We start from the raw sequence: 19067 nt of genomic DNA, 5'->3' as shown, positions 1-19067 counted from the left end.
GAACAACTGTAAGCATCAGTGCAAAAACGGAAAAATAAACCACAGCACACCACATCACACCACAGTGGCCGGTGATGTTCTGAGGGGAAAAACACAAGGAGAAAGCGCTCATAAACAAGTTCATGGGTTAGTGAGAGAGCCGGCCAGCTGCTCCTGCCCCCTGCTGGACGCTCACATCATGGACATGGACGTGGAGAAAAAGAGGACAGACAGTGTCCTGATATGTTAAACCTTCTTTGATCAATTTATTCACACAAACGTCAGCGCTTGAGTTTTATCACGACTGAGTATTGACCAAAGCTGATAACAAAAGATCAGAGCTGAGCTGAGCGCACTTATCAGGACACTGTCTTCTGCTGAGTGTCTATAGTGTGTGTGTGTGTGTGTGTGTGTGTGTGTGTGAGAGAGAGAGAGAGGGTGAGAGGTCTGATGATATGGCCCTTCAGGAAGGTGAAGTGGGAGCATTTTTTAAACATGTAAAGAAAAGCCCCAGCCCGCCCTCATAATGAGAGCTGCTCGTTGTGTTTTAATGAGTGTGTGTTTAAGTCTGCAAGAATGAGCGTTCGTGCGTGTCGAGGAGGAGGAGGAGGGTGAAGGGGAATGAGGGTGTTTTAGGGGAAAGAATTAATGAGAGAAAGAGATCGATTTGGAGTCTGAGAATGGGCCTGCATGGGATGCATCATGGACTCACACTGAAAATAAAAAGCCAGCTACTGAATGGGTGTGGGTGTGAGTCTGAGTTGGTATTTTAATAGATATGTGTTTGTGTGTGAGTGTGTGTGTGTTGTTATGAATGTTCATATAATGTTCACGAATGAGCTTTTAATATTTTACAGTAAACATAGTTGAAATATAAATAAATGCATTTCTATTTAGATTTTTTTTGGTTATATCTGGTGGTGATAGTCCCTCTAATACTCCCCACTTGTTGGGCCTCCAGGAAGAAAGGTAACTATTAATTAAAAAAAAAAAAAAAAAAAAAAAGCCAAATGATTAGAGTTAGATACTTAGGTTAAGGAGTAGACATTGCATCATTTATTGACACTAATGCACAAATCAATGAAAATACCTCATAAATATAGTAATATAATTGTGTGTGTGTGTGTGTGTGTGTGCTTGTGTGTGTGTTTGAGGAGGGGTTGCCTATTGACTCTTGAATGACAGGAATAAAGGGCAGCACATGGGAATGGGCTCTTGGCTCTTGGCAGGGGGCTGCATTGAGAGCCACTGGGACGGGGTTAATCCCCTATTCACCCGCTCCTCCACTCGGCCCGCCGCGTTTCCTTGGCGACCCCGAACTCGCCGTTTTTGCATCGCAATTTCCCAGCCACTTTATGGCACACAGTTATTATGTGCAATATTTATCTCTTTGATCAGCCCATTGAGGAGGTCCAGTAAACTCAAGTGCTCCTTAAATTGCTGAAGTGAATCACAGACCTCCCTCATCTATAATCGTGTCGAGGCTGAACCGAGTCCTTATTCGAGGAATCAAAAAAGTGAAGAAAAATTAGTCGTATGTCATTTTTTTCCCCCAATACTGTGTTTTTCATCTGCTGTTCCTAATAATCCTACATATTCTCTATGGGACTGAAGCCTGTCAAAGTGTCTAATTCTATCAGGTCTGTTGAATAAAGTCTCTCTCTCTCTCTCTCTCTCTCTCACACACACACACACACACACACAAAATGAAGAAAACTTCCCCTTAACTCAAAATTCCTACCCATAAACTCAGGACTCGTAAATCTCAACCCAGAGTTTGAGCATGTAACATCAAATCAGCATGGCCTCTCACAGCATCAGCAGTAAAAAGTAGTGCTTCTGTACCATTAAATAAAGTATACTGTATACTGTATACTAGTATTTGCATTAGATCAATCAACATACAGACATATTCTTTGGTTAAATCTATAGCACTGACTATACAGTTCACTGTTATGAGGAGGAAAATATACATCACTCATATACATCACTCATTACAGTTAGCTGGCTAGCTTGTTGGGAACATGGAGACGTCCATTTTTTCCCCCCACTTTGTAGCTTGAATGCATGGAGGTCAAAAATTATGTAATTCCCACTTCCATTTTACGTCGAACGCAGAATATGAACTTGGAATTATATAAATTTTGAGGTCTGCATGTTCGGTTGGAGTTATGAAATAGGGAAAAACATGGACGCCTTCATGAAAGCATGTTTTTTTAGCTACAAGCTAGCCAGTTATCATTAGTGATCATGAGTTTATGATTGTTTTACTTTCTCAGAACAGCAAACTGTACGATTAGTGTTAGATTTAACCAACTAATGTGTCTATGTTGATTGATCTAAAGTAAATACTACTATAAAGTCATATAAAGTAGTGAGTTACTTTAGTTAGCTTTAGTTAAATGCAGTATAAGCCCTCACCTTTCAAAGATAAAAATACATCAGTATAGGGTTTTTTGGCATCCACATCAGATTACCTGCTATTTTGATGTTTAAAGATGGATTCATTTGGATTTTTGTGGAACCAAGCATACCAACACCACTAACACTATAAAGAAGTGAGAACTGAGGCTGGAAAGCATTACAGACCTGATGGCATTTATTACGCCATTGATGAGACCTTGTGATATAATGCGTTCCTCAAAGCATCATTGTTGAGCTATTGATAGATATTAGATTTTAGCATCCCGTCTAATATCACCACATTATCTAATAAAGTGCTGTTGTTGTATCAATGCAGTTTTTGTCCAGAGATTTTATATTTGTCTCATAGATACTTTATTGATCTTGGTCTCAGGATAAATATGTGATTCACAGTGGATAGGATTCAAAAATATGGTGTAAGTCAATCAAAGGACCAAATGTGTCTAAGGTAAAGCACGCCTACGTTGAAGCGGTGTGTTTCTATGGATGGAGGGTAAACTTGGCTCACTCGGGGGTAGGACATGGCCACCTTTGCGAGACAGGGTGCTGATCTCCTGCTTCAGCCATTTAATTTTCTCTGCCTGGTTCTGGACCTGCAGCTGCAGCCTTTGGATGTCCTCTTGATCAGCCTGCCGGGATCCCTGGAACTGATGACTCTGACACACACACACACACACACACACTCATCAGTACAGTGACAATCATTCAAATGAAAATTGTTAGGTTCACACCAGGTAGTAATATTTGTCTCAGCTGATCCTATCAGAAGTGGGCAGCCGAGACGGACGGCTCTTGTGTGTCTTGGATGCATCTTAGTGATCACTTGTGACTGGATTTGGCAACTAGGTCGCTCTTTAATGTTGTCAGAGGATGTAACTACTAAATGGCTTAAATTTACATAGCATTATCCTCTATGTAGTGAGCAGGTACAGTGAATAAGAAGCCATTTGACATTAAGATAGAGGATGATAAATAAATAAAACAAATCTCAAACATTAAAATTAACTTAGATACAATGATAGATTAGATTTCATTTGCGAACACACAGACACACGCACACACACACACACACTACCATCTTCCTCTGCCTGGCATTGAGTTTGTCCTCCAGCAGCTTTTTCTCGGTCAGCAGGCTGTTGAGGCTGCGCAGATGTGCTGTGTGCTCTCTGGTCACATCAGTCAGTTCCTGCTTGGCAGCGGCCACTTTCACCTAAAACACACGCTCACACTTTTAATAAAAACTGAGCAACATCTTTATCCTCAACATATTTATCCAGTCAAAGAAGAGCATAGCCACATTTCCAAAGTCTGAAGAACTAAGCAGTGCTGGAAATCTCCTGAATGAGAAGGGAAGCACACAGTTCCTCAATGAGTTCTTGATTTGTTTGTAGAATATACATTTCTCATTTTATCAGTGTTTTATAAGTTTGGTGTGTTTCTTTCATGTTTATTTGTACCTATGTTTTATAAAATCTTACTTACTTACTCATCACATGTGGTGGAGATCAAAAAAAAAAGTGAATTTGGGTAGAAAATCAAAGCGATCTGCTCCCAGGGCAGGACAGTGACTAATGTGACTGGATGAACTTTGTTGTTTTACTTCCTATTTCAAATTTTGTATGTGTGAGTGTGTGTGTGTGTGTATGTGTGTACCTGCCACATCCTGAGCTCCTGTCTGTTCTGAGCCTCCCGCACTTGCCTCTCGTATTTCATCTCCTCCAGCTTCCGGCTGCCGCTCATAGTCTGCAGAGCCTCCAGATCCACCAGCTTGCCAAACTTCTTGAACATCAGCAGCTCACAGTGTGCCTTTAACTCTACACACATACATACACAACACACACTATTCACCAGCTCACTGGACTCCTACAAGCAGCCCGATTCAGTGAACAGAAACTGACCCTGACTCTTGGCCTCCATATCTCTGAGGTCGTTTCGGAGCTGGACGTGTTGTTGGCGTGCTTGTCTGTATAACTGCCTCTGGGCACTCTTCTCCTGCTGCAGCTCCTTAATGCGCTCGTGCAGTCGGCTTACAGACGCCGCGTTCATCACCAGCGCCCCGCTCAGGTCAGAGGGCATCACGCCGTTATTCGTATACTCAATCTGAGAGAGAGAGAGAGAGAGAGAGAGAGAGAGAGAGGAGGGCTTAGGATGTGGTGACAGGATTACAGTGGCATACTGTCACTCAAACACACACACACACCTGGTGTATCCTCAGCGGGACAACCACATCTAGCTCATTGACTTTCTGCTGCTTCTCTCGGTTTAAGAGCTCCAGGTCGCCCTCTGCTGCTTTCAGGTTGCTCTGCACAATCTTCTCCTGACAGAGGAAACACACACACCCACACAAACACACATATTGGTGCACTTACATTGCATTGAACTAGAGGTCATAACTAAAAATTTCTACTTGGGTACTCGGGGAATTCTTCTCAACTACGAGTCCAGGGAGAGATGTTGAATCAACATGGCCGCTCACAGCATCAACAGTGAACACAGTAGCACTTCTTACCTTTAAATCAGTTATAATAGTGCAAGTATGCAAGTATTTGCTTTAGATCAATCAACACAGACATATTTGCTTGTTAAATCTATAACACTGACTCTACACTATACAGACTATTTCCTGTTTTGAGGCAGAAAATACACATCACTCATCTCAGTTAGCTGACTAGCTTGTTGTTAACAAAAGACATCCATGGAGGCCATGTTTTCTTCTCGCTTTGTACCTTGAATGCACAGATTCTGAAAAGTCATTCCGAGCTCTGACTTCCCACTGAGTCATGCCGAATGCAGCATTAGAGACACAGCAAACACTCTATTAAGAGTAAATAATAAAAGAAAGTACTGATGTAATTCTCTTACTTTCTTGGTAAGTGAGTCACATTCCTTCCTCAGGCTGTCTGCTATCATCTTCTCCTCTTGCAGAAGCTCCTCCAAATCCAAGCGATGCTCCCGCAAAATTAAAGTGTTCTCAAAAAGCTCTGGGTCGCAGTCTTATACACAAAAACACAAGAAAAAAAGGATTCTAATCCAGTAACACATTGTTTCCCAAACCTAAATGGACATCATTTCTTTTTGCAGACTTGTGCATTTTGGTTTCTTCTCATTATTTACGATCATACTTGTAAATCCATAGTCATTAAATGGTTCAGCAAATATTTGTTTGCATTTTTCTGACTGTACTTCCATTCCACTGAGTCAGAGTTACTCGATGTTGTTGAGAGCTCGTAAACTCTTAAGCTAAATGTGTTTGAATGCCACTCACAGCTAGGCTTGATTAATATCTTTTATGAATTTTTGTCATGATGTGCCACATCAGAAGCTGTTAGAAAAGGATAATGATTATAAACTCACTTGTTTCACTTAAGTCTGTATTAATGCACAATCTGGCTCATCATTATTATGTTATTTCTTTCCTTGAGCTAGCACTGTGTTTTAGCCGAGTCAGACCCAGGACTGGGCAACAGATTAGAGTTTTTACCTGCCCAGTGGGATAGATAATGAATTTATAATTTGTCCACCTTTGTAATAAAGTATAAAATGCACTCTAATGATGTTCAAGTCAGCTTACTCGGAGGACAGACACTATCGTCAAAGCCACCAGCTCCATCCGACTCTTCATCATCCTCATCACTGTCCCAGTCTGACTCTTCATCTGAGTCTTCCTCACTCTCCTCTTCTTCCTCTGGTACAACAATATGATAAGCACAAATAGCAATAAACACACACACACACGCACAGACAGACATACACACACACATGCAGAACACACCATCGGTGCCAGGCTTCTCTTTCTTCTTCACTCGTTTGATCTTCTTCTTGAAGACTCTGGTGAGGAAATCTGCAAACTTGTTGTTTTCTCCAAGTGAATCTTGGAACGTGGAGGCTAGGACGTTCTCTCTCTCGTGCAGCTTCGCTATGTCTCTCTTCTTCATCTCCAACTGATATTTACACTCCTCCATCTTTGACTAAAATGTACACACACACACAAAGTTCTCTATAAGTGCTCTATAAGGATACTTACAAAAACAAGGACGTGTAGCACACACGCAGACAAACAAAAATAGACACACATAGACAGACAGACAGACATACAAACATACAAACCGAAAATTACACACATATACTGTACATGTAATTACACACAGACAGACACACAGGCACACAAATGCATACAGACAGACACATAAACGCACACAGATACAGACAGATCGACACAGACAGGCAGACATACACATATAAACACACACACACACACACACCCTGAGCTCTCTCTCCTCCTGCACGCAGGCATTTCGTCTCTCCTGTAGCGTGAACTCTCTCTTCTCGAACTCTTTAAGGAGCAGGAGCTCCTCGAACAGTGTGACGTATCGGAGGTCAGCCAGCTTCATCTGCACGTCCAGCTTGATTTTCTCATGACGCAGGAGACACAGATTAGCATCGAAAGCGCACATGGCCTCCGCCATCTCCATCAGAAAGGGAGCAAGAGAGTGAGAGAAGAGAACACTGACCACGTTGCAATCATGAAAACAGAGCCACTATTTCTCCTTATTCACTGTGACTAATGAGTATATACCCCCCCCCCCCCCCCCCACACACACACACACACACACACACACACACACACCTGTCTTATCAGTTTGTCTTGCAAGTAAAGGTTGCGAATCTCCTCCACCTCCATCATCTCCTGCTCCAACTCACTGAGGTTCTCCCTTGCGTGTATGTGCACCTCCTCTGCGTGTGTGTGTTCCTCCTCTGCGTGGGTGTCTTCCTCCTCTGCGTGAGTGTGTTCCTCCTCTGCATGTGTGTCCTCATCAACGTCCTGTTGCATCATCTCCAGCACATCCCGAGGCTCCTCGTGCTTGTCGTCCCAGCTGGTGTGGCTCATTTTGGCCCGTGCAGCAGCGTAGCGTTCCAGCGTGGTGCGGCTGTACTGCAGCTCCTTCTCAGGCGTCTCCTCGGGCGTCAGCACGGGCGTGGTGGGGGGTGGGCGGTGCTTCTCCGGGGGAAGAAGCTTCTGAACGGCCAGCAGCTGGTGCATGTGGGAGCGGAACTGGGAGACGAGAGCCACCTTTGAGTCCCGCAGGGCCAGCACGCGCACGTTCATCTGGCTTTTCCTCTGGTAGATCTGGATCAGAAAACACGTGTTCATGTTCATGTAGACACACACACACACACACACAGGTAGAGGGTGTCAATCCCCTGGTTTTAGGGAAGCTTAAAATTTTCAGAAAGACCCATAAACCCAGAAATTTAAATAAAATTTATTTGCTAAACTTAAAAAATATTTTTAAGCTTAACTGAGGAGGATTATTTGACCTGTCTATAAAAAATGGGATAAAAGGTTATAGAAACATATTTGTGTTTCTTTTTTGTGTAAAGCAAACTACATAACATGCTACTATAATAAAAAAATAGTATGTTCAGCTACTGGAACAATGCTTTTTCAGGCTTTTTCAGTCTGCTTGAAAAGTCAGGAGTGTGTTTGTGCAAATCCATTTTTTAACCAAAGTGGTTAAATCCCCTTTTCTAAATGAAGACGTCAGAGCAAGTAAACAGTGTACAGGGAATTAATACGGCTGATAAGACTGTTATTTAAAGAATAAGCTACTTCATTAAAAAAAAGTAATGAAAATTCACTTTTTTTTATCCTAAAAAAAGTTTATAAGTACACCGAACGGAACAGTCCACCAACAGGAACTTGATCGACTTGATCCCTGTCTGCTGTTTGTGTTTAGAGCTTGCTGACCTGCTCCTCCAACTCAACCAATTGTGCCGTCTTCTTCTCCACGTTCATCCTCAGGTGCTCCGGCACTGTGTAGTCCTGCGCCGTCTTCAATTTGAAGTCCCCCATGTTCTCCTTGGCCAACTGGATTGCACGGATGTCTTCTGGATCCTCGTAGTCCTCGCTGGGTTTGGCAGCATAGCTGAGACGGGAAAAAGATACACTACAGAGATGCAGCAGATAGATGGAAAAATGCTAGAGTATTCCTTTAAATAAAGTAGTGGCAACCCTCCACCATCCCTTCTCTACGCCTGGACCTCATTCAGAACTTTACTGCTGATGTGAGACTACGTGTAGACATCGAGACTCACAGTTCATCCCACTCTCTCTTCCTCTGCTCTATCCTAGCGCGGGCCTTCTCTGCTTTCTCGGCTGCCTTGCGCAGTTTCTCCGCCTGTCTGGCTGCCAGCTTGCCACCGGCTCCCTGTGGCACTCGTCGCTGTAACACTGCTGTGGCAGGTAAAGCTTCCTCTGCTGCTGGAGATACATTAAACACATTACACAATCATCTTCTGCAGCACTGATTACCTTCGCCTTGACAAAGCAGATTTATACTACAGCACTGCTGAATTCTCGAATCTGATTGGTCAGATGTGGACTTGCAGTTGCTGTAAAGTAATGCACTATCATTTCTATAGTAACAACTAATTCACAGGAACTCGTATGCTTTCAGGTGTCAGCACTTTGTCAGCAAGTTTTCTGATACAGGAAAGACTTCAGGACAAATGACTATGGTTTTTCAGTCCATAAGTGTATAAAACACCCAAGTGTTTTATTCCTTAAACTGCTGTCAGAAACTGTACACAGCCAACCACCCACCTACACACACACATTTACACACCATTGCTCTGACCTGTGATGACATCAGCGTGAGTTTCCTTCTGTTCTTTAGGGCCGCACACCTCCTGAGAATGTTGCGTGGCTCTTCCCTGCTGCTTCAGCTGGTGGAATTTGTTGGACAGAGCTACCAGCCTGTAGGTGGAAACCTTATGATCACTCCTGATCGCAGACACTGTCACTGTGTCACACACCACTGAGTCCATAAACCTGTAGAAAGAGATGGCGAGAGAATGAGATTGAAAAAAAAAACAACAGTTAAAAGAGAAAATGAACTATTCATGAACTATTCATGAACTATTCACAACTATTCAACTATTCGCTGCACTATTTAGAAACATAGAGATTTGAGTGAGTGAGAGAAACGAGGAGTTAGAGCACCTCTCCTGGAGCTTCTGCAGGCCGATACGGTGTCTCTCCATCTCCCAGGCTAATTCTCTCCTCACCTCTCTCACTCTCTCAGCCGTCCATCTCTCTACTTCCTCCCGGAAACGGCAATCCAACTCCAGCTCCTAAAGCACAAGTCAAATCTTGTACATCTGTACATCTGCTACATGGGAACAGTTCTCTTGTCCTTTCCTCTCCTTTGTAGCAGTGTGTTACGGTAATTCACACCTTTCACACTGCTACTTACAGTGATGTAGCACATTTGGATGCAAGCTAGGAGAGTTATTTTCCTGGTAAAAGTAAATGCACATCCATGCTAGGATGAAACAATGGGTGTGTTACCGAGCGCTGCAGGCGGACGTGCTCCGGCAGACTCTGGTTCTGCTGTAGCAGGACTTTGAAACGGCTTCGCAACTCGGCGAGCTTCTTACGGCGCTCCTGCTTCCTCGATTCAGCCTCTCGAAGCATGCGGTCCAACTCCAGCTTCTGCTTAGCCGTCTCTATACTGCGCACATACACACACACACACACAAAGTCAAGTTATTTGTAATTTCTCGTTTCTCACCCAGTTCTCTAGTAATCAACTGCAGAATTATTGGCACCCTTAGAGAATGTAGTATAGTTACTGTATACTTTAAGAATTTTTTCCCCCAAACATATAATGTAGTCGATGTTTTTCTGTAAAGCCCTCGTTTCAAAAGTATTGGCACCCAGACCTCCCCAGAAGAGACCCCATCCAGGGTTGGAAACACTTTTATAGGATTTTGGTCCGTCCTCTATGCAAAAGATTTTAAATTCCTTTATATTCTTTCAAATAATTGAATTTTGTCAAACAATTTTTTTGTGTGTATTTTAAATGTATGTCAATGAAATACTATTATTAAAAAAGAACTTCTTGTGATAATGTTTTTGTTTTTAGATGGAGGAAAGATAGGGAGTTTCTCCAAATGTTTCTCACTTGAAGGGTACCAATAAAGTGTAACAATTGACTGTCTGAGTTCCTGTCTGCTATCATTTCCACACACACACACACACCTGTAGGCAGCGGGGTCTTCTATATCGAGAGGCGCAGGCTCCGTGTCCAGGATAAGGCGTGGTGAGGGCACTTTTGCGTGTCCTCTCTGTAGTGCTTCCTCCATCTCCTCCATCTCCAGCAGCCTGAATGAGAAGATGTTTCCATCTGCACCGGTGCTCAGCACGAAGCGGCCATCGTGGCTGACACGGAGCTGCCGGAGGCTTCCATACTGGCTGTCATGAACACCGAGTGCCCAGTACGCCTGCATGTGCACCGGCTGCAGGTCCCCTGACTCCAGAGGATACACCCGGATACTGCCATCCTGCATCCCACACAGCAGCAGCTGCCTCACCTCACTGAGGGGGACAGAGATCGCAAACACAAGAAAACAGATTCATTTTGTGTGTGTGTACATGTGTACGTGTGTGTGTGTGTGTGTGTGTGTGTGTGTGTGTGTGTGTATGTGTTTGTACCAGAAGCAGACAGTGAGGATGGGATTGTGATCTGCATCTTGGACTGGGACGAAAGCGAACGGCTCGTCTTTCCTCTCTGACTGGTCTGCAGACTGCTGCTCCGAAAACTTACAGTGATACAGATACCCAGAGTCATAGCCTCCCTGAGAGAGAGAAAGAGAGAGAGAGAGAGAGAGAGAGAGAGAGAGAGAGAGTATCAGAGAAAGAAAGAAAGAAAGAATCAGGAAACAGCAAAGACAAAAGAAAGGTAAAGAGGAATGAAAGAAGGAAAAGGACAGAAACACATAAAAAGGTTACAAAGAAAAAAGAAAAAACAAGAAAAGGAAAGAGGGAAAAAAAAAGAAAAAGCTTGAAACCAGGAAGAGAACCAAAAAAGAAAGACAAGAAATAAAAGGTGTGTGAGAGAAAAATAAAAACCAAAAAGGAATTAAAAGCTGTGTCTGTCTGTGCATTTTGTGAATGTGTGGTTATGTGCGTGTGCGTGTGTGTGTGTGTGTGCATGTGTGTGTGTGTGCATGTGTGTGTGTGTGTGTACCACAGAAAGCCAGAATGCTCCAGGCTCATTGGAGTAGAAAGCACAGTGAAGGGGACTGGGGGGATTGGGGATGAAGATCGGTGGCAACTCCTCTTCCTCCTCCTCTTCCTCTTCATCTTCCTCTGTAGGAGTTTGTTCCTGATCCTTCACTTCCTGGAGTGCCTTCTCTTTCTGTCTCTTCTCCTTCAAGGCCTGTCTGCGAGATATCTCTGCGTCCCTCTGGATCAACACACACGCACACACACAAAAACAAAAAAAACAAAAATAAAGTATAACACATACATAATGAACGTAGTGTGTACTTTAGTTCCCACGCCTGCTGCTGACCTTAATGCGTGATTTGATGCTGTGGAAGCAGAAGTGCCTGATGGGAAGGTTCTGCAGATGGTATGTGTTTCCTTCAGGGGGATCATGTGCGTCAGGAGCCTCAACCTCCACCACATGACCCATCTGACATGCAACTAACAGAGTGTTTCTCTCCTGGAACACACACAAACACACACACACACACACACACACACACACATTTCCTATCAGCAAACCAGCAAAACATATAATTACCATGTGCTGGACTTATTCTCACATACTCACATGTGACTGAGGAGCCCACTGCAGACCCTGCACCGGTCCCGGCACTGTCACAAAGCCGATTGGCTCATAGCTGTCCCCTACTGAGAAGAAGAACACCGTGCCATCCGCACTCTGCCGAGAGAGAACAGAGAGAGAGACAGTGAGAAAGAGAAAAAGTAAGAGAGACACACACACACAAGTGATAGAGATTTGTGCGAGAGACACACAGCACGAGAGTGATGTACACACACAGTGAGAGTGAGACCCACGCAGTAAGAGAAAGACACAAACATAGTGAGAGAGAAACAGTGAGATAGAGACTCAGTAAGCAAGACCCAGTGAGAGACAGAGATACAGACAGAGAGGGAGAGAGAGAGAGAGATACAGACAGACAGTGAGAGAAAGACACCCCATGAGAGAGACACACAGAGAGACACACACTCTGGTGGCCCCTTACAGGAGTTTCATTATGATTTGAACACATAGCTATATGATTAGGTAACTAAAGCAGACAGCCACACACACACACACACACACACACAGAGACAGCCTGTACCCCAGTAGCCATGATCTGCCCATTGTGCTTGTAGGAGATGGCTGTCACAGATGCATTATGGGGTTTGAAGGCCTGTTTGAGACGGAGCTCTGGGAGATTGTGCTTGGCAACCTCATCCAGGCTCTGAGGATTATAGAGCTCCAACAGACGCACCACGCCATCCTCACAGCCCACCACCAGCAGACTCTCACCACCACACACCTAGAGAGAGAGAGAGAGAGAGAGAGAGAGAGAGTACAGTACACAGATCAAGTTAATGTAACTCAATCAAATGTCCCATTTTTACATTTCTACTAATCCTAAATCCATCAGAAGCATCCGCAAGCACTAGGAGTCCAATTTCTGTTCCAAAAATATTGTTTAAATAGATGTTAAATAGATCTATTTTTCTATACATCATACAATTGTAATTCTATCTGTGAAATCAAAAGCGATGGCCTACATCAAACAGTCATCAGAGGAAACTACAGACATGAGTTGTGTGGGATGTGAAATGATTTAGTGTCCACACCATACGAGGGGCCCAGGTGAGAGTGCTTCCTCCCTGTCTGTAATGGGTGACTGTGAGCTCCTTGTTGGAAAGGAAGTCAAAAATCCTTACTGAACCTGCCACAAAGAGGAAAATTTGTATGTGCGCATGCTGAAAGCCTGTAACAATACTGACAATATTAAACATATCTCAATATACGCTTCACAATAAGATATAACATGGTGGGAAAATGGACGGAAAACATCCTTTTAAAAGCAAAGCTAAAAATATTAATTAAGCCGTTCATTAACCGCTTTATCTTGGTCAGGATTGGACTCCCAAATGGCGCAACAGAAAAACATTTGCACTATTGTTATGAGACTGCAAATCCCAACAATGCCACAGTCAATCATGGCCAGAAATCCAAGAGAGCATAACTGGTCATGTTCTCTGTGTGGCAGGAATAACTTTACTGTCCTTCCCCTGTCAGTCAAAGTGACTAACCAATAAGGGGACATTTCTGAGCTCACATATGCAGAAGAGGGCAGATAGTGCTTTGCGCCAAGTGTTCATCTGCTTTGTGACGCACAATGAGCAGCAGTTGGAAAAGATGGTAGCTTCACATGTTTCGAAGCAAGCACATGCTAGCTTTCACCTTCTCTGGTTGGTAGCTGTCGTGTGTTAGGGGTGAGCTAACTATTAGTTCAAAAAGTTACACGACTGTAATATGTAAAGAGTGTTTGTACGACCTTTAAAGAGGTACTTAAAACTCCAGTTGGTGTAGACGAAGGTAGTTTCAGTCCTGGTGTAAGTCTAATTGCTCTTACGGTCTAATGCAGTGGTGGCCATCAGGTGACTAAATCCAGACACATCCATTCCCTCAATTGCACCAGCGTGGAATGAGAAAAGACACTCAGGCTCCAGGGTCTGCAAACACACACACACACAACTGCACCAATCCAGCCTGATTGCAATGCAATGCTCATACTGTATGTAGAGACTTTAGGGCAGGAGTGTCCAGCCTACGGCCCACCTCCATTTTAAAAATACTATTATAATTGGCCTGCTATTAAAAGGTTAACATTGACTATCATCATTATGCAAAATCAAATGTAAAACAGATCAGCTTTCCATATCCCTGTCTAGCCCTTCCTCAAAGAGTTAATGAAGCTAATTCTGCAGTAATTTTAGAGAGTAAACATGGTGGTACCAGAGAAATGGGGAAAAAAATGCAGGTTTCTGGTACACTGACTGAATCATTATTTTTACTGAGTCGAAAGAAAAGTATCATCAAATAGGCCTGTTATTTATGTTTGGAGCCTTTCCTCCTCATTTAGCGTGCACACACACACACGAAAATGTCTGTACACCCTTGAGCTCTGTACTCAACTGAGATAAAAACTCACTATATTGGAGAAGGACAAGTCCAGTTTCCAGATTCCTCCATTAGAATCCTGAAAAGACACAAACGGTTCTCATACAAAAACTTTAAAACAGCGAAACAGCTAGAGTTAATGCACTCATTCTAATAGATCTAGTGTGTTTTGCTATACTATGCTATAACAGATGATTATTCATGCTCAGTTTGTGTTTAAAGCATGAGTTTAATGTGTGTATACCTGTGCAAACCAGATAGTGGAGTCTGGGATGGTGCTCCTGACCATGCAGGAGAGGCTCACATTGCGGCCTATAATCAGCTCGTTCATGGGCTCGATCACAAACAGCCCGCTGTCGTCCACACAGTCTGCTGTATCGATGGTTTCAAAGTCCCAGCACTACAACAGACACACTGTTTACTGTATTACTCACACTACTCTAAATCACACTGCTTAAATTCTGTGTACTTAGATATGTATGAATACATATACAAAAAAAGTACAGTGTTAAAAGATGTGTATCTGTATGTATTTGTGGTGAATATATGCACTGGAAGTATATTAAATAACAAAAACAAAAGTGTCCAAATACTTATTTCCCTTCAGCGTATAACATGTGCTCATTTTCACATATCAAACAAATCCGTTTGAACGTGCCATTATGTGGTAAATATGGGAATTTACAATTTTACAGATCATATAGTCTGTAAAATTGGACCTTAAACAAGATTTGTCTATAAATGTGGGCCGCACTACAGGATTAATATACAATCCTGACCAGTGTTAGAAATGTGACACCCTCTAGATCAGGGGTTCCCAAACTAGGGGTCGCAACCCAACGGGGTCACAAGAGAAACTCACAATTTCCTCTTTTGTTCATTCATTTATTTTACAAATTAATATTAGAAATACAAGATGGATTGTGTGTGTTAATAGTCACATTCAGATAAACCATGTTCAGATTAATAGGATACATGTTATTTTAGTCTTTTTCACTATCCTGACACACTGAACTAGCGTAGTTCAGGAAGAAATACAGACAAATATCCACATCCATTTGCCTCCACTAAGCAAACAAGCATTGTGTATCAAATCACATGCTTATGTACTATTCCAGATCGTTACTGAGTACTACCATTCATACTTTCAGTATTACAGTGAATTCTCATACAGAATAACGGTCTAGAATAGTACATAAGTATGCATTTTAGACACAACGCTAGTTTTAAAAACCTCTCATGTCACTTTCAAACCCACCGAAAAGTCTGTTTTGCATACCAGTCTTCTGGATTAGTAAATATTTCTGAATCCAAGGTCAGAGTTTTCAGTTTGAGATGCAGATCATGACAATAATCACGACAACAGCAGAAAGTTGTGAGAGCTTGTCAGTGTGTTTAACATTGCTGTGCTTAAAACCGCTAAACATTTTACAGTTTGGCTTGGAAACCAGATGCACAGGGATATTTTGGCTCTGATATGTCATCCAGTGAATTCTGCTTTTAGATCTTCTAAATGTACATAAGCTACACAGCGAGTGTGCAAATAATGCTGCTTGTGTTACCTCTCCTTCTGCATGTGCACGTGAAGCAGAATCTATATCACACCACCCCTGTGTGGAATATTCCTTTGGTTTTTAGTGACTAACTTTACACAAACATACGTTGCTGACATAATAAAATGTTCAAATGTTAGAGTAGTCCTATGTTATAAAGCTGGAATTTAAAAAATGTAGGTTGGTCATTTGGGGTCATTTGCTCAGAAAGTTTGGGAACCCTTGCTCTAGATACAGTGGCAGATTTCACAGAGTTATTTTTGTCCTGGATCATCTTTTAGTCTTCAAGATTTGTCCAGAATAAAGCACTTTCAGACTATACTTCCAAATCACAGACGCTGCCCAATTTGTATGGTGCACGTATGGCATCTTACAACATCACACCACAGATTTTATTCAACAAGGTGACCCACGTACACATGTAAAATAAACTGTCCTCGAATTAGATTAGATTATCCTCTAATGTTTGGGTCAGACAGAGGCAGAATCAGCAGCCCCTGTTGAGGCGACTCACCCTGACTGCTCCGTCTGCACCCACAGTTATCAGCTCTCCCTCATCCAGAGTGAACTGCTGTATAGGTCCTGCGTGACAGGTGCGTCCCTTTTTACGTCCAATCTCAACCTTTATCAGACCTCCATCCCACACTAGCATGTTTCCCCATTCTGAACCTGAGACCACCTGATGGAGAGAGAGAAACAGGAAGACAAGGTATGTTGTAGATGCTGTGTTTGAGAGTGTGTGTGTGTATAAGCATATACATGTGGTCAGCAAACACACCTTCCCATCAGGGAGCTCAACATAGCCTTCTATATCTGTCAGAGGGGTCCTTCCAAACCTTCCCAGCATTCCTTGCAGCTTCAGACAGGTGAAGGTGTCAGCCATTTTCCAGAACCTGCAAACCAAGCAGAATTCCACTAAACACACAACAGCACAATGACTATTAGCATTCAGTGAGTATACATGAACGTTCGCAGTAACAAAGTCAACTCTGACTTGATGTGCCCGGAGCCGGACGTTGTGAGCTGGCCCGGGTTGTCTGGAGAAAACGTGACGCGGTAGACGTCCTGAGAGAAGGCCTTACAGCGCAGCACCACCTGTTCCTGGTTCCAGTCCCACACGGTCAGCATGTAATCAGGAGCACCTCCAACGCTCGCCAGCAGCGTGCCATCACGATTAAAGTTTACACAGCTGTAGACCTTACTCGTGCCTTCTGTTCAGCACAAGAATACAAACACTTTCATTTCAGTTATTTTTCAATCATTAACACACACAAGTAGTATTTCATTCTTTTTCTTAAATGAAATCATCATTACATTTATCATACATTTTCTCTTAAACACAGAATTTCACTTCAGTGAGTCCATAAAATACATTAATTATGTTGCATAAGTGGGGAATAAAACACTTGGTGGCATGCTGTTATAGGAAAATAAATCATAAACAATGACTGCGTGGTGTGATCCGGCCCAGCATGTTCCTCTTCTACCACAGCAATTTGTCAACAATTACATTGTTTATTTATTAAAGAAAGACGTGTTGTATATTTTATCTGCTTATAGTTACTTAAGTTATAACAGCTATATTAAATCTTTATTCATCACCCTAAAGCCATTGCGCTTGGGTAGGGAAAAAATCATCTTAGGTTTTGTACATAAGGGGAAGACTTAAGAGAACTGATTTTCATGTGAACTGAATTATTATCTATGGAAGTTTAAAAATTAATTTTATAAATGACAAATGACAAATAACAAACAAAGTATAGCAGTTTCATGTATTAGACAATACCTCGGAGGTTACGATAGGGCTGCAGTGACGGATATTCATAAATAATTATGTCAGGCTGCTTGCCTTTCTCTGCCATGGCAAAATATCTCCTACTGGGATGAGGCTTCAGACACAGAGAGAAATACAGTCTGAATTAAATATGCATTGAATACTTAAACACAAAAGACAAAAAGGATATTATCCAGCTGTATTACATTTTATTATCGTTTTATAAACTATGCATAACTTCTGGTCATAGGAGGCACGAGTGTCAGAGTACCATAATGGCACCGATGCCTCCTCCGCTGCAGCTGGGGATGTAGCGCTGCTGTTTGGTGTTCATGTCCAGAAGGACCAACATGCTTCCAGCCACGAAGGCCAGCGTGTCCTCGTCCAGCAGCTGCAGGTTTCCTCGTCGCCTGCAGTCATAGCCGAACGAATGCCTGGCTCGTGGTTAAGGATTGTTTCTCAGGATTGTAGATAGATAGACAGATAGATAGATAGATAGATCTGCTGTTTAATTGCAGGATACGAGAGTTGCAGTAGGTTCTGCGGGATGTTGGAATCTGGGCTTGTAAATGCAACGGCCATCTCAGTCTCTGAATTTAAACTCTGTGGAAAACCTGCACAAACATAAAAATAGAAAGGATTCACCAAATTGGAGGGGTGCCAATAATTTTGAAACAAGTGGTTTGAGAAAGTGCAAGAATACATCCACACATGGGACACGCACAGTCCATCCAGGGCACCACACACACACACATTCAGACACTCATTCACACCTAGTGGGGGTTTGTCCTAGGCAGTCCACCTACTGCCATGTTTTTGGGAGCAGGGAGGAAACCGGAGAACCCGGAAGGAGAACATCTGCAACCCTGGAGCTGTGCTAACAGCACAAACCACTTTACACTTTACACTAAACATAAGCAACCCTGGAGCTGTGCTAACAACACAAACCACTTTACACTTTACACTAAACATATGCAACCCTGGAGCTGTGCTAACAACACAAACCACTTTACACTAAACATATGCAACCCTGGAGCTGTGCTAACAACACAAACCACTTTACACTAAACATATGCAACCCTGGAGCTGTGCTAACAACACAAACCACTTTACACTTTTATCATTTTTAACCCTCGCAGCTGCCCCAGTAAAACCTAACCAGCTAAACAGCCCTGATTCACAAATACTCCTACAATGCTCCTTAAATGCCAATCATTCAAACCAGTTAAAAACGACTTTACCTTGTGAAACGGTTACTTTGGTCTGAGGTGTCTATTTTGTTTGAACCCGTTACCTTAGCAACCGTGAAGGCGGCGTGTGCGCGTGCTAGGAATG

At 42.8% G+C, this 19067-nt stretch overlaps 1 protein-coding gene across 1 annotated transcript; it reads right to left on the bottom strand.

Moving 5' to 3' along the window:
- Nucleotides 1–1045: 1045 nt before the first annotated feature.
- LOC113541191 (cilia- and flagella-associated protein 44) lies at nt 1046–19056 on the bottom strand. The gene is made up of 32 exons (XM_053228116.1): nt 18974–19056; nt 18256–18346; nt 18004–18166; nt 17745–17847; nt 16953–17169; nt 16737–16851; nt 16473–16637; nt 14650–14805; nt 14437–14484; nt 13858–13957; nt 13073–13167; nt 12562–12762; nt 12027–12137; nt 11763–11915; nt 11436–11654; nt 10901–11043; nt 10448–10783; nt 9755–9917; nt 9407–9537; nt 9042–9235; nt 8500–8662; nt 8153–8330; nt 7031–7531; nt 6666–6869; nt 6176–6371; nt 5975–6088; nt 5266–5396; nt 4604–4720; nt 4302–4503; nt 4057–4217; nt 3479–3613; nt 1046–3059 (listed from the first exon to the last, which is right to left on the bottom strand). The coding sequence occupies exons 2-32, from the start codon at nt 18312–18314 to the stop codon at nt 2847–2849; spliced, it is 5187 nt and encodes a 1728-aa protein (XP_053084091.1). The 5' UTR covers nt 18315–18346; nt 18974–19056; the 3' UTR covers nt 1046–2846.
- Between the last annotated feature and the right edge of the window lie 11 nt (nt 19057–19067).

The sequence above is a fragment of the Pangasianodon hypophthalmus genome, chromosome 22, assembly GCF_027358585.1.
Source record: "Pangasianodon hypophthalmus isolate fPanHyp1 chromosome 22, fPanHyp1.pri, whole genome shotgun sequence".
Taxonomy (NCBI): Eukaryota; Metazoa; Chordata; class Actinopteri; order Siluriformes; family Pangasiidae; genus Pangasianodon; species Pangasianodon hypophthalmus.
Note: the sequence above shows the minus strand (reverse complement) of the source record. Positions and strands in the feature narration are given on the sequence as shown.

Excerpts from the sequence above, each read along its gene's own strand:
- LOC113541191 (XM_053228116.1), bottom strand. The coding sequence starts at position 18,314 with ATGGCCGTTGCATTTACAAGCCCAGATTCCAACATCCCGCAGAACCTA. Across the intron at positions 13,168-13,857 it reads GGCCACCACTGCATTAGACC|GTTCAGTAAGGATTTTTGAC; the intron begins GTAAGAGCAATT and ends TCTTTGTGGCAG. Across the intron at positions 6,089-6,175 it reads AGAGAAGCCTGGCACCGATG|AGGAAGAAGAGGAGAGTGAG; the intron begins GTGTGTTCTGCA and ends TTGTTGTACCAG.